This window comes from Streptopelia decaocto (assembly GCF_964273445.1).
Source record: "Streptopelia decaocto genome assembly, chromosome: 5".
NCBI lineage: Eukaryota > Metazoa > Chordata > Aves > Columbiformes > Columbidae > Streptopelia > Streptopelia decaocto.
The window spans coordinates 13,339,961-13,356,567 of record NC_138659.1 but is presented as its reverse complement, the minus strand read 5'-3'; the positions used below and the strand labels follow the sequence as shown (position 1 = coordinate 13,356,567).

At 42.4% G+C, this 16,607-nt stretch overlaps 1 protein-coding gene across 1 annotated transcript; it reads right to left on the bottom strand.

Moving 5' to 3' along the window:
- On the bottom strand, window positions 1–16,607 carry C8B (complement C8 beta chain; the record flags this gene model as incomplete). Its single annotated transcript, XM_082053145.1, has 12 exons — window positions 1–152; window positions 1,523–1,591; window positions 2,859–3,012; window positions 5,238–5,401; window positions 6,050–6,178; window positions 8,139–8,379; window positions 10,438–10,635; window positions 11,460–11,592; window positions 12,659–12,800; window positions 13,641–13,782; window positions 14,855–15,002; window positions 16,534–16,607. The coding sequence occupies 12 exons, from the start codon at window positions 16,605–16,607 to the stop codon at window positions 1–3; spliced, it is 1,746 nt and encodes a 581-aa protein (XP_081909271.1).

Below are 16,607 nucleotides of genomic sequence, written 5' to 3'. Positions count from 1 at the left end.
CTAGCAAGTAACTGTCTCGGCATCTGGCCCTGAGCATGAGGAACCACCATTCTGGGGTGCAGCGTTGTTGCACTGTCGTCTCCTTGTTCGTTGACCTCCTGAACATGGAGACCAGCTGGCCCAGCAACCCCAGTTTCCATTAACAGCAGCATCTGGAAAAAAACCCAAAGCCAGAAAGGACTGTTAGAATAAAGCAGCTCTTTCCATGGGAAAAGCTGTCAGCTTCCATGAATCATATTTAAATACAAACAGCTCTGCCCCTGTCCACAATATATATACTTGAATCATTAACAATGAGCAATTGTTTTAAAGATGTTAACTTTCTGCTCAGCATTCTGCTGTTTGTTCAAACTACACTTTATGCAGCAAGGACAAGGAAAAAATCAATTAGCATTATATTTGTTTGTAGAGTGTTTCTGACATAGTCCAAGCCTAGGTAAGAAAAACGGCAATTAAATTCTTGTCAGCCACATTTTGAGGTGCTAGAGGAAATGTTAACATGTTCTTCTTCAATGAACAACAGCTTGAATATTCAGCTTTCTATCCATTGCTTTTCCTATTACATTGTTTCTTCTGGACCCTGAACATGTGAGTGACATAAATTCAAAATCCTGAGAATCATGGAGCCGAACACAAAGGCAATACATAAAAGAAAGAAAGGGGAGTGAGAAAGGAAGTTACATGTTGACAGGTGGATGGATGTGAGTCTTTGGGAGGGTCGGATGCAATTACAGGTGTAGTAAGCAGACTGGAACAGGGTGTGACTCCACAAATTAAGGCTCCATGGACTTCCTTAGAAACACCTACAAAATTGACCCTCTGCTCAGTGAAATCTTGGTTTTAAATGTATTTCACCCTGGCTTGGCTAGAACACAGTAATGCAGAATGAGAACTGGATAAAAGACTGTAAACAAAGTGCAATGATAAATGCAGTGCATCAAATTGTGGGATGGTGCCAGAGCTCTGGGTGCCTGATAACTGGTGTTATTTAGCACCTAAATTAATGAGCTGGAAGAAGTAAACAAAACGATTAAATTCACAGATCATTCTAAACTAGAAGGAGTTAAGAACATCAGTCAGGAGACAGCAGTGATTCAAAGTGACCAAGAAGCATTAGTAAATGCTTCAAAGCAACATAATAAGATTTTAAGATTAAAATGCATGATAGTATATCCGGGGGAAAACAGTTTGCAACATGCTGGCTGTATCAAAGGGAAAACTTGGGAAACAGAGCTGTTAGAAGAGACCTGAGGCTTGTCATGGATCATAAATTAGGCAGGAGTTTGTATTTTGATATAACTGCAAGGTACATTTATGCAGCTTTGAACTGCAGAAGTAAAGCCACCCCCTCATGAGTGCCAAGAAATTTAGAAGAGGGCAGGCAAAGTGTATCTGTCCCTTTGCAGGACCCAAGTCCCTTGGGCTGGACAGAGTGGGGACAGCCAGCACTGGGTATCACTCCCTACCCCTGGACATTCCGAAATACTGCTGGGACTGCCATCGGCCTTGGGGTCCCTCCTACCTTTCCTCTTGCTGATCTCACAGGCCATGCCGCTGTAGCCAAGGGGACACAAACATTCACACTTGGTTCCTGAAAGGAAGCGGAGATGGTGGGTTTAGAGCCATCAAGTCACATTTCCCTGCAGATACCCATTTCTTCTCAGTGCTTCATCTTCTGCGAGGAAAGGACAGCAGGTGAAATGATATCAGCATTTTTCTCTGATGGTGAAAGTATAAAATAGCAATAAAGCAGGGGAGCTGTGACCACCCTGCCACCCCTCTCACCTCCCCAGGCATTTGTTCCTGCCACTGCACTAAAGCTCAAACCTCAGCTACAGTAATTCAGCACCGTGGGGTACCACAGAGTGCCCCCGCGCCTCTCCAAAATAGGTATCTTGGTAGAGCTGAGAGGAAGCAGACTGCAGCATTGGGAATGAGTACCTGGGACAGGAGCATCCCAGCTGGCTTTGTGGCTGAGCAAAAGTCCACGTAACCGCAAGCCAGCTGCCCGGGACTGCAGTGGGATGAGAGGAGAGCTCCCACTTAGGAAGATAAATGGTCATTTAAAACCTCTTGTTGAGAAGATTCTAAATGAAACGCTAACTTGACTCAGCTCCTAAAAAGTTATTTAAACACGGGTCATCATGAGACCAATCCTTTAAGTGCTACAATCAACTAGCTGATACCTGAAGCGATTGTTTCTGCATTAGATACATTTAAAAGATAACGATTCTCATCAGGACTTCTGCAGATGCAGATTGGAATTGGGCACTTGACAAAATGGTCCTTTTGTTAGAAGCTCTCATCACATCATATATATGTGTTTAGGCAGTGCAGTTTTCATTCAATTTGATTATTTTTCCCCTTCATTTTTAAATCACAGCCTGCTTACAAAGGAGGACAGCTTTTATTAGAAATGGGGGTGGTGACGGTGATAACTGTGCTTGGCACTTATATAGTGCTTTTCATCTTCAAAACACTTTTACAAGCACTAATTAATGCTGAGACAGTAGTCACTTCTCTGGGAGGATGGAAGCAATCTTAAAAGCAAAGGAGACTTAAAAATGTCAAGGGTTCTTTTTTTTTTTTTTTAAATGCATAACTGAGAATGAACAACACGAAACTGATACAGATGGTCACTCCCATTAAAAAGATGCGTGCCTTGACTTTACTGTCTTTACTTACCTGTGGCACTCTACAAACAGACCAACTTAAAACAAAAAAATTACCTGAAAAAACAAATGACAGGAGAAACTAAAGAGCAGATTGCAGATTACTTGCCAAGCTTCCTCATTCCTCACAAATTCCCAGCCCATTTCTCTTAAAAGGGCACAAAAGTAGTGCAAAAATCCTCCTACCTTGCAGAAAGGGGATGCCATTGCCATGGCAGGGAGCACAGTGGCAAGAACTGGTCTCCAGCTGAAACTCCTCAAGAGCTCGTTGCAGGTTTTCTTTTATCGTGATTGCATTAGCAAAGTCAGTTGGAGTCACCAGCTGATACAGTGGCTCTGCCTAAAGGGAAGGAGAAAACTGCATTTGTTTCCCAGTTCAAGATGGTGTGAGCATTGCTGGGCTTGGTGGGAGCGCAGCCAGACAGGGAAATGAAGGCCTTGTGGTACAGGCTCCAAGTTTTCCAATAGTATCGCCTTAAATCTCGAGAACAACAAGGCAGCGAAGTCTGGAATACACAGAGAGATCCTCCCCATGCTTTATAACACCAAAGCAGTTGCAAGGGCATAACAAAATACAACAGCCACACCATGAGCTGACAAGCAGGCAAAGTTTCACAGAAGTTTCATTAAATCCTTTCTCATCCATTTTCCTGACACTGACATTTTTAGATCAGACTTGCTCAAACTTAGGTTTCCTGAGTTCTCTCTTACTCCGATTTTAAAGAAATCCCCCAAAACCCCACCCACAAAAATCTCCTTCATTCATTTTCCAGCCACACAGCACAGCCTATGGTCACAGGCATTCACAACTGCGCTTGCACCTTAACCACTTCTGCACTTCAAGGCTGATTTCACTCTTTATGAAGCCAAGATAAGGGTTTCCACGGCCTTCAGAATGAGAGGATTGTGATCTTCATCCGCAGATGAGGTGGGTGGGAGAAGATAAGGGGGTGACAACACTGTGAACGTGCACTAAGGACCAAGCTGACTTTGAATAGCTCATTTTTTTTTTTTTTTCCTGAGAACAAGCAAAAGTGTGGTCTCAATATTGCCAGTCACCCACTAATGCCAGTGGGATGACACTGACGTGTGTCACCAGAGGATTTATCCCACATTCCCGTCCTTGCTACAGAGATGCCTGCCATACAGGCCACGGCAATACAGCATGAATGAAAGATCACCCTCCTGCTATCACAGGCTCAAGCTACAAGAAATACAAGAATGTTTCAATTAAAAAATGCTCATTTCCTGCTGATGTACATCCACTCTTCATCAATTATCTCTGATCCATACTTTGCTTTTTGAATTCAGATCATACAAATGAGGAAATACACTAAGAGTGACCTGCCAAGCCCCTTCAGCAGATGATTTATGAACTGATTTGCTTCAGTTTTCCCTAACTAAGCATTCTTGGGTTGACATTTAGTCACACTCTGCTGGTACTTTTGATCTTCAAGCCCCACAGGGATATTGGTATGGAAATGAAGGATTATATATACCAAATCCAAATTTCATCCGTCTGGGGTTTTTCACCGGGCAGGCTGGTCAGTGATGCCAGGCAAGACAAAGAAAGTTGCAATTTCTTCTGAGAGAGTTTTCTGTACAGAGGGTTGTAGTGATGTTGTCTCCTGCCCAGAGACCTTCCAGTGCATTTCTGGAAGGTCCATCCACAGCACACAAGGGGCTGTTCTAAGATTCTTGTGACATAATGACTGATTTTTGCTTTGCTTCATATCTTTTTTTAATTTTTATTTTAAAGAAAAGTCAGAATTTTCAATAAGATACAAGTACCTTTTACAAATACAAATATTTTTGCCTAAAACTAATTTTTACAATTACAGCCAATTATACAATAATAAAATCAACTTCTACCACTATCAGTCCAAACTCCTGTTTAAAAGGATGCTCTCTTGCACCTTTGTACTATTCACCCAGAGTGAACTTATTTTGACCTTAAAAATGATGAGGCAGAATTGCTACACACATCTGCTCAGTTTTTACTTTAACAGCGCCTTGCATTTCTAAAACTCTTCAGGATCAAAAAACCTTGACTCTTCAAAACTGAACTCATACTTTTGAGGTTTAACTCTGCTGCATAAACACCCAGGGATGTGTGATGAACCTCTTGACCTTCTGAACCAGAGAGAATTGTTGCTAAATAGTCACTGGTGTTCAAGGAAGACAGGAGAAATTTCAAGAAAAAGAAGTCCTTATAAAATAAATGCTGCCAGATATATTTTTGATAAGTAAAAATATCTGGTAAAACAAGGTGGATAGTCTGATCTGCTTGGTAGGCAGCAAGTGATCACATGTGCACAGCCAAGTTAGAAGGGGGAAAGCTGTTTAACTCATGTACTTCCAACCACGCCACTCTTCTTAACACATCACACCTTTGATTTTCTGAATATCCAGTCTTAGAGGAACCATGTTGCAAAATACAGGTCTATTATTTGCCCTAGAAATTTCCTTTTTTTTTTTTTTCTTTTTAAAATCCTGTTTATTTAAATACAGAGTTTTCCAGGGCGTTCAGCTAAGTGAGGCTGAACGAAACAATGGGTACGGTACCTTTAGCTTTATGATTTCAGGGTTGTACTGTACAGCATCTCCCCACTCCTGCATGAGCGCAGCCGTCGGCAGGTCTTTGTAAGCCAACGTGGTGATGTGTTCACTTGCTCCGCCACGTACAAGGACGATGAAATCTTCCACGTACTGTTTTTTGGAGGTGCTGTCTGCAAAAATAAATACACTCAGAAAGTGGCCAGCTCTGCTCAGGTACGTCTTTGAGGAGTGCAGATGAAATATAAGCTCACAACAAAACACCCCTGTTTATGATACCCTATATCTCTCCCCCTAATTTTCTCCCCTATGGTTATGAGCTTGGAGGTCTTTCCACAGCCTGAAGCTCCTCACCACCATGAATGTTGCCTGTTCTCCTCCACACATTTTCAGGTGCGCCCTCCTTCCACTGCAACACCCCAACATCCCGTATGTCCCCTAAGGCTCCCACAGCACCCTCACACCTCACTGCTTTTCCCATTTGGGCTTTTTTTGGGTGAAAAAAGCGGCATGCTGGGCTGCTCTGCTGAGAGGTGAGTGGATATGGAACACAGCACCAGCCAGGTGGGTAGTGATTGATCTGTCCCTGCCTTTACCTGGGACACTGAGCAGCGATGTCCTTCTTACCCAGCAAAGAAAATCTTGCAAAAAAGCAAGCTTTGAGACATCTACAGCTCTGTTAAGCCTGGCTGTAGTTAGCCAGCAGACTCAAGAGAGGTTGTGAATGGGTAGGGAAATGTTTCAGGCAGGCAAGATCAAAAAATCTTCTTTTCACTATGACAAAGGCTAGAAATTAAATGGCAGAAGCATTTCATGCTTACCTCCAATCTCTTTTAAAAGGGATTTACAGCCTGCTTCAGTTATTCCAAGACTCAGATAGACGCCACGAATATTTCCACCAATGTTAAAACCACGCTGTGCACATTTCTGGACATCACTCAGAGAATAACCTTAAATACACACACAAAAAAATTGTAGTGTTTTAGTACAATTGTTTGATGTTTTATGTCCATAAACACAGAACATGGGAGGTGATAAATATTTTTTCTTTGGGGAAAAAAGGAGATGAGATGAAGAAGCCTTTTTTTGGGATATTCAACAGATCTATATGAAGTGAAATCTCTACATTACACAGAACTCTGAAACCAAGTGCAAATGCAAGGTAAATGCTGGAAGAGGCTTTTCATAACCATCTCATCTGTTCTGGGTACAATGGAACTGTAACGGGTGGGAGCCTGGTTTGTGACATAAACACCAAACTTTTTTGACAAAGGACTACCCACCACCCCTCCCCATCATCAGAAGGCAGGCTTTTTAAGAACAATAGATTAAGTAGCTTTTCCTCCCTTTGCCAGCTCACTTCTCCAACTCTTAGCTGCAGTAAGAGCCTTAATTGTTTCATGGAAGTTTCTCCATGAAGCCTTACTATAGCATAGAGGAATTTGCCCTAAAAATCTACAAATGCTTCATATGTTCTTCACCAAAATCCTTATCCAAACTCCTTGCTGTCCTGACACTCAAGAATATTTAAGCAGTTATCATGGTGAAACATCAGATATGATACTCAAGTATCTCTTTTCTTTTCCTGCATTTTTGTCGTAATCCCTCACATTTCCCTGAATTCTCTACTTTTTTAGTTAAACTCATGTCTTGATGAAACAAACGTTTACATGAGCTCACAATCCAAGTATCGCCTGTATGGCTGTCCTGTTCCTATGCTCTTCTCATACATCTGAAATTGGCCACTTTCTAGATCAGAAAAGGGATCCTGTCAAATAATGAACCACAGCCACATCTGGCATATTGGATTATATGTGAGAACAGTGCAATTAGCAACCATGTGAAATGGCATGTGATACTAGATCTGCAAAAGATTTGATTTCCAGCACAGGCAGTACTAACAATGGCGGACCTGAAGGGAAAAATCTGATTTCTCAGACTAGACCTACCAAACACCGTTGAGAACTTACAGCCCAGTTCAGTACCAGGGAGAGTGAAAATGTTGGTGTGATTGCAGGATCCTGATCTAGGTCAGCAGACACTGATAGGTCACATTTTGATGCAAACAATAATACACATTAGTTCAAAGAAAGGTGGCTTGTGATGGGCTCACACCAACAGCTGAGAAACTGGGCAGCGTTGATGTTCTGAATATCTGAAATCCGAATCTAAACCCTGTCCCTCCGGGCTGTATCTGACTCCAGAATAAGCAACTTCCTAGACAGCAGAGAGCAAACAGACTGAACACTGCACACAGCAGAGTCCACTAAATGCTTCCACAAATAGACAGCGAAGGCAGTTACTCACTCCCATGCCAATGAATAAATAAGAGAGTGCAGCTATTGATTAATGTCACACGGCTTGCTCTATCCTAGACAACAATCATCATTTCTCGCAAAAAAGGAAGCTAGAGTCAAAGAGCAAGAGCAATGTCAGGTACAAGAGTCACCCAGCAAATTATTTACTGTTTCCTACGTGCTGGAAAAGCTCTCGAGGCTAAAGGTGTTTCAGAGCTGTCATTTGAAAGGTGATGGAAAAAAGAACTTGGATGCATGTTTTCAGAGCTAACGAAAGAGTTAAGCTATACAATTCTCATTCATCTCAACATCTTGTCAGCCTCCAAAATGTGTCATCTAAAATCCTTGCTACAGGGCCTTTTCTTGTGAACTGGCAGCACTCACAGTTTCAGAACTAGATGAAGCCCATGATGCTGAGCATACCTTGAAAACCAGGCTCTTTATTCACCACCATAAAGCACTTCTACTTCCATATTTCCTGCAGGCTTTGTTGGAGATGTTGCTGACTCCTTCTTCCACCATTTCCCTTTCCTGACCTCAGACCTGAATCATCATTGGGTACCCACCAAAAAGTTGGCCACACAGCTTTTTCATGACCATCAGATGCACATACCTGCCTTTCGGAGCTCCTCGCTGTTCATGACTAAAGTATATTCGTAAGTGCCACCGACGGTGGCCTCTGTGATGTAGTGGGTCCCGTAGTCTCTGTAGAGCTCTCGGTACTCCCCGTAGCTGTACTCTGACGGGAGCTGACGGAGTCTCTGCAGGAACTCGTAATGCAGCATCAGGGCTCGGGGTTTCAGCTTATAAACGGCAACAGCCAGCTCAGAACGGGCATGGATGAATTTGCTGGACTATGCGAAATGCAGAAACACGAGAGAATCCAGAATTGAGGGATGTCATTCTTATGACCATGTGTGGTTATTTGCCATTAAACAATTAATGCTGGTCAGGATTCATCAGGTTAACAGTTTGCAACTGGAAATCTTTTAATTCAGCAAAACCAAACCTTTCAGTAGTAAAGTTTCTGAAAATCGGGAGTCTGACCAGTATTACAGAAAGAGTGAGAGACAGTGATTGCAGGTTAGATGATGGCTCAGGCCATGACAGCCAAGTTCCAGGCTCTGTTCTGCAGCATCCCATGAGACTGCTCTACCACTAATAGTATCAGCCACCCTTTGTCTTTCACAATCTCTCTCCTGAAAAATTTTGACATCTGAAATCATGATGTTTTATAGGTGAAAAGGTAATTCCCTCTCTGATCCAAACTTATATTCCACAGAAGATGCCATTACCAAAACTCAAAGGAAACAGGAAAACACAAACACACACGTGTATTTATGTATACCTGTATAGGTATGTGTACACAGGTATATATTACATCTCCCCTCTCTGGCATAAAAGTCAGGAACAGAAGAGGTCTTTTGCCAGGTCCAAAGGATTTATTGTCCAGTTGTTTGTGCCAGAAGGACAAGCATGTCAGGGGAGGTTTAATATAGAAATCAAGACTTAGCATTGTTTTTTTTTTTATGGATATCTATTGCAAATGCTTCTTACATACCTCTGATCTTGTAACAGGAAATGCCTCTTTTCAGGAAGGAAATGCAAGTTTAATAGCAACAAGGAATACTCTGCATTTCCTGAGTGCACTTTTTACTGAGGGGGTAAACATAGATCAGTGATACCATTAAACCACTGACAAGAGCTAGGTTTTTTTACAGTAATAATAGATGAAAAAAAGAATTCAAATGATGGTGCACACTACCTCAGACTGAATCTCATAAAGCAGTCATAGGAGCTATAGATTAAAGCATCTCCAGCCAGCTCAAAGCGTGCATCCGATCACAGCTGCAACCAAATCTCCGCAGACGCAACTGGCAGCGAACTGTGCCAGCCAAATTTTGTGTCGTGTGTGTCCTGATCTGGTGAATGATGTACTCAGCAGACAGATCACATCAGCCAAAGTAAAATGGTGTGTGTTACTCTATAATTAAGCCCATGAAAGGCAGTTTTTTGTTCTACATTACTGTTGAGGCAGGCCTACAGTTGAAGAGCTTGGCTTTGCTGTTTGCATTATCACTTACCAAAGGGACTGCTCATGCCCTGCTGAACCCACATAAGAGGGATGGTCCTTCATGTGCAAGATGATACCCCACAGTATACTGCACAGACAACAGCCATCCACACGTGGACAGGCTTCTGGACTGTGTGTTCAAGTGCAGAAATTCCTCAAACTGCAGAAAATCTGATTTGCCCTTCTTTCACCCCGGATTTCTCTATCAGTCACTGTAAGTCACCCATCGGGCAGAAGGAACTCTGGGCTCCTGGGTTCATCTGCTAAACCCCAATTCTACCTGCATGGATTCCCTTGGAGGAGTCACTGTGCTGGCTGGACCCACTCACCTCCCATCTGCCAGATTGCTTTGGCATCAGTGGAAAGAACTAAGATCTGGCAGGGCAAGGTGCAAAGCACCCCATTGCTGGGGAGCAGCATGTAGACCCTGCTAGGAGTGTCACTTTTACAGCTCCTACTAGTGAATTCACTTTATGGAGGGGAGGCCATTTGAACCTGCTTCTTAGTTTCGTTTTTTCAAAATGACTTCACTACAAACACCCACATGTGGATGCCCAGCAAGACAGAGGAAGGACCACATTCAGTTGTGGCTGATTTTGGAGGTTAGGCAGTCTGGTTCCTGGCTGATAGGTGAATGGAAAAGCTCCTGGGTGCTATAAAAACATGCAAAGGTGTTGTCGCATTAGTAAACCCTTGGCCAATACAAACTGCAAAATCCATCCAGGAGGAAAGATTTCATTTATCCTAGTGCTGGCTGCAGACCTGATGATGGAGATCAAACGAACATACACACATACAGACAATGCGTTAGCAGAGAATTAAGTGGAGCAGTGCTTACAGTTGAAGAAAATCTTTTCATCCTTTGAATGAACTTCTTGAACCTGTTGTCGTTTGAATTGTAACCAAGTTCAAACAGTCTTGGTATTTTTATATCAAAGCTGAAGCTAGACTGTGAAGCTTTCGCCTTCAGGACACTGCTTTCATAATTTGAGTAGGAGTCATATTCAGTCATTGTAAATTCATATGTGCCTTTGGTCTAAACAGAAAGCAAAAAACAACATGTTTAATTTCCTGCATAGTGATTGTATACCTGAAGCATGGGGAAGGAGTACAGATACAAATATACTTGTGAATTAATGCTTGCACTTTGAAGGTGAAAAGCCTTGTATAATTGCAAAGCACTATTATTATTAACACCGGTACTTCAAGAATACTTGATTTACAGCAGCAGGAAAGCTACTATCTCCTCCATACTGCAAGGACCTCAGGCTTCTACTTAATACGTCAATCATATGCAAAGAAGGTGAAATTTCAAACATAGACGTCAATTAAAGTACAAATACTAAGAGAAAAGGGTTCCCTGATGGGCAACACTCAAAAATATCACACTATGTCATCAACAGCATTAAGGTCAAATATATAATGTTTGAAATATAGCTTTGTTGAACCAAAAAAATAAGCTAGGTGCCTTTGCCTTCACACAAAGCACATGGTCTGCTGTTATTAATACATCGTAGGCTGTTACATCTCAAGGCTCTCCACAATTCCGTCTAAAATCAACCTTCCTGTGCCCACTGGCTGTAGGACCCTCTTGTACACATGGTGCTGGGAAGGTTGGGCTCAGTTTTAGCAATGACAAGGTCCCGGGGAATACTGTCATCTATTCCTCTGCACAAGTATATTACACAGCGTGCATGGGCTATGATGATGTTCTAGAAGCAGAGCTAAACTCAGCCTCATCCCACCTGTAATGGGATGTAACGCTTTATAAAATGATTTAGTAATGAAGCTTGATTAGTATTACACACTATATTTATTGGAATGTATGTATACTTACTTGCAGAAGAATTTGACACATACCTCTGGTATGTAGCTTTCTACATTGTATGGCTTTCTGAATCTCGTGTCCACGATATAATGCGGAGAACACCCCCCTGCATAATACTTGTGATCAAGAACTAATCCTTCCAAGTCATTTGTGAAGATATTTAACCTGTACATGAAGCATAACAGCAAAGTAATATCATCTCTTTAGAGGTAAATGTCAAGTGACTTGGCTGAGAACGGCAAAACCTCTTCATACGGGGTGATTAAATTTGACTTAATAGCTTTTCCTATTGCCGCTGGTGGGATGTGTTGCAATACAACCCTTTTTGTTGCTCACTGTCAGGACAGCCTCACATCCCCCTCTTGGCACACAGCTGAGGACATGGCACTCAACTCTACAAACTCACACTCAAACAGTAACAAGAGTCATTAGAGGAAACCTCATTAAAAAAAAAAAAAAGATAAATTGCTATTAGTCCATGTCTTGTCCCTATTAGCGTTCCAGGCCTCTGTTAGATCTGCCTCTCCTTATTCTGGGGAGAGAGACTTGTATGATAATGGCTCTGAAGCTCTAAAATATTAACTCTAATTTTAGAACAATCTGAAAAGAAGGGAAGTCCACTAAAAGCAAATTACTGAGCAATTGTAGCTTCAAAGAGCTGAGAAGCGTGTTCCTGTAATTGTCCAACATTATTTTTAATTTTGATTAAACTCAGAAGTACAAAGCATTAGCAATGACATGCAGCAGCCATATCTCCAGAGAATAATGAGGAAATTATAATTTTTTCCTTGCAATTTGATTTTTTCTTCTCTTTTTTTTTTTTTTTTTTCCCCTCCAGAATGAGCAAAGACTCTTTTTCACACAGTCTGATCTTACAGAAAGTCACCAGAGTCTTAGCCAGCAAAAGCTGGATAAACTTAGATGTGGATTAGAATCCCCCAAAATTTGGGGCTTGGTAACATGCAGGTTAATCCTACCCCACTCACGTAAAGGACACAAATTCTCCCATCTCTCATTGTCATGGAAGAAATCCAAGAAATTCTGACCCCCCACAAAACCAATACACTCTGCAAAAATACAAATCCATAGTCACGTTCAGATTTTAGACAATCCAAGATGACGATTAAAGTCACTCTACTGAAGTCACACAGTTCAATTTTTTTATCTGATGCCACAAAAGATCATTCTTATCCTTAAGTAAGAAAACATTTCATGAAAGTCACTGACTTACCCTTTTGCCAGGTTGTCTATTCCCCAGTATTGCTCCATTGTCTGGTCACATTTTTTAAACACTTTTTTGCAGTTTTTTTCATCTGACTGGTCCCCACAGTCATCATCCCCATTACACAGCAGCCTCCGTGTAATGCATCTCCCTAGGATGCAAGGTGTAAATTACTCAAACAACATTCTATTATCCTGCTTACCATTATTTTGCAAATTTACAGTCCCTGACTCAAAGTCTGGAAACAAAATAAAAAACTCCTGTAATGTATGGTTCAAAACTAGCTTGAAAATATTTCCTCTCTATCTGCATGGAAAACCTCAGATTTTTCAACCACCAAACTCCATCCTCACAACTTTCAAAATCTTAAAATTCCTTGTTCAACCTAGAATTAAAACAATCCCTAATTAAAAGAATAAAAAGGGATAGAGCAGAGGAAACAGGGCAAGGGAAAGCAATCCTGATCTCTGTCCTCCAGCTCCCCCTGCCCTGGTAGGCTGCTCCCTGCATACTTCCCTCTCCACTGCCAGGGTACAGACTCAAAGCAGAGGTTGATCAAATTTTGCATACGGCTAACTGCTGCCGTGCTTCCCCACACTGATTATAGTGTTCTTGACTAATTAGTTGTTGATATGGATGGAGAGAAATGCCATGAGAACCACCATCATAACCTGCGGTGCTCCTGGACATGTGTCAAGGACGCCCAGCGGAGGTTCTCCTGTTGCTGCCAGATCCACTTGTGCTACAGATTTTACTGATAAAACTGGGTTTTAATTTCCTACTTGGAGATTTTAAAGACATGCTTTAGATTGACAGATGTTGGCTAATACTCAAAATCACTGATGCAAACACAACACGAGCATGGATGGACGCCAGTCAACTCCTGACATCTCTTTAGCCCGTCAAACTTTTTTTAGAAGCAGAAGGTTCAGCATGGAGGTGTCAGAGATGTCACCTAAATACCACCACTTCTCACTCCATAAGCCCTTACCTGTAACTGCGCACACAAACCCATCACATCTAACTTTATTCCTGCAAGGATTACTTGTAACACAGTCTTCAGTTTCTTTGTCAGAGTAATCACATGGATCTCCATTGAACTGAGAAGGTTGTTCCAGGCGGGCAAATCTGTACTGTGATGAAATAAAAAATATTGACTCAAGTGTACCGAAATTGTGAATTTCACGCTTGCCTAGTTAAAAAACAAACTTTGTCTTGGGGAGATCTGATCTAAGAATACTGTCATATAAAAAACATGCTAGCAAAGAAGTATGATGCTGGTAACGTGCCCCATTTCAAAGGTTCCTGATCTGTGGCAGTTTTAATTTTACTAAGGAAGGACTGAGGCTTGGAAGGGATGAATGGAAGTTTGCTTTTCTTTGACAGTTTGTTTAAATGAGCCTGACAAGGTAGTGCGGGCATTTGCAAGAGTAAGGAAAGATTCAGTTACATCTCCTCTCATTCAATTAGTGCTGGTAACGACATCCCTTGTTATTTTCTGTCAGTGTATTTACTTGGCCCTCTGTATCATTAGGGATTTTTTTTCCGCCCACAACACTGCTGTGAAGCAGTCAATTACTCTGTCCAATATGTTAGCCCTCCTTTTCTTCCCAGCTTTTAAGATTAACTCTTTGATACAAAGCTTCACTCTTCCCAACTCCCATCACTGGTTATTCCCATTTAAGCCTGGGAACAGCTTCTCCAACTCGTTAGCAGAGGTCCCGCTAGCAATGGGGATTTTGCTCTTCACACTATTGAGATCATTACTTTCATTTGATGGGGCTTCTCGGGTAGAAAATGCTCACCGGCAGACAAGAAAAAGCATCTTAATCCTGAGAGGCACCGAGTGTCTCCAGGTCCCATGGGGGATCATTAGTGGAGATGGTGCCTCGCACAGATGCTGGAAGAAGTGGACTGTGTTGGAAAGTTCCTGCAAAGCCTGGGCTTCCTGCCTGTGTTTTCACTAAGTCTGGGCTTACACCTTCTCAGGGCAGCGAGGCAGCCTGGAAACCACTGAGATTACTAGGAGTGAAGAGTTGAAGCGCTAAAGCCACCTGAAAGCAAAAGCCCACAGCATCACCTGTACAGGGCCTTCCTCAGCAACTCCCCACTGTTTGCCCAACCCCATGAACAAAAAATACAAGGCTTGGAGGAGGGCCCGCCTCCCGATTTCTCAGACTTCATGCATAGACCACAAACATTCACCCTTTTCTTTTGACAGGGATCGCAGTGGCTCCACGAGGACCAGGCGGAGAGCAGGCAGTCGCGGGGCTGTGGCGAGGTGCTCACGGACCGGACACGTCTGCCATTGGCCACACTCTTGCTGCTGAGGTTGAGGGTCTCCTTTTCACCACTGCATTCAACAACACAAGTGCTTCATCATGTTAAATCACCAAGCGGCAAGGACAGAGCAACTTGGTTTGTAGCCATACAAAACTACACACCAACGAGACCTAATGCTTTTTAGACCTCACCAAATCATTCAACCTCTAGATTTCCATACTGGCATTAGTTCTGTAGGAAACTTGGTCCACTGTTCAGTGTCCAAGAGTAGGTCCAGTCCTCTACACCACCACCATGAAGTAACTCTGGAGAACATAGGTTTATCCAGCCAACATGGGAAACTTAACCCTTGTCCCACCAACCTGGCATCATCTCAAACTATGCAAGCCTCACTAAATAACCCATCAAAGTGGGCAGCAGTAAAATCTGCACCCTTAGTGCTGCCCTTGTCTCACTGCTCCCTGCTGCTTGCTGGACAGGCAGCATTTGCTGCCATACATGCCAAACAGCTCCAAGGTCAGACGCCTCCATAACAAACACCAGCCACAATGCTAAGGGCTGGCAAACAGTCAGCATTTTTGAAAAGCAAGCTTAGGTGCCTCCTTTTGCCAAGCAGGCTATTTTTTCTCAAGCTGGCTAAAACCATTGGTCTTGGACTCTATTCTTGGTTCACAACAGAGGGTCATTAACCTTTTAATCCGTTTCATCCCAGTAACAAACTTGAACCCCAAGTGTGAGTCTTCAGTTTTCACCCCAGCCCTTCCCTCACTCCCTCACGTGACAACTGTCTCCAAGGCTTCCACGATGCCACAGCTAAAATGCTGCCTATTCTTTTGACAGATTCAGTATTTCTGCTTAAATCCTCATCCCAGACAAATGCTTCCCTGTAGCACCTAATCTAAGCAGGAAGCTTTAGTAAAACATTGACAATTAGTTTCTTTTCATACCCAGTTTGACAAGTAAACTACCACAGTGGTGTTCCCAATTCCTCCACCAAGACAAGCATAATAGCATCAGCTGAAGCTGTAAGTACGATTTAGTGCCTGGTAAGGGGCTCCCATTACTGCATATTAAAAATCACACGAAACAAAGGAATTACAAAAACTCATCAGCTCGCTGAGGCATGAAATCAGAGCTCAAAGTTCAGATAACAGTGGAAAAATATAGTTAGATTGGAAAGATTAGTCACTGATTGACCACAGTCCTCTGAAAGAGCAAAATCTACTAAACTAGCAGAGAAAGAAAAACTATCTGTCAGATTCTTGCCATTTACGTACTCAAAGAAAACAAAACCCTGTTTTTCCAGCGCACTGTCGGGCCACTAGCATGGGAGGAGGCTGCCCGTCACAAGCAGAATTCCACATTACAATGCAACCGTGGCAATTTGTCGTATCAGATTTATCAAACAGGATTACTTTTCTAAAGGCAGACACTTTGCACCACGTTAACTTCAAAACAACGTCTTTCACTATTAATTAGAAATACAGAAATCACTCAAGACACCAATTATGTGGTATAGAATGTGAAAGCAGAGAATACATATGGATTTTTCCTCTTTATCATATCACCCCATGGACATGACTAGAGAAACATTCACTTACCCAACGCAATGAAGGGTGAGGATGTCGAACGCAGCATAAAGCAGCAACACTCTGATGGGATATGGAGCAAACAT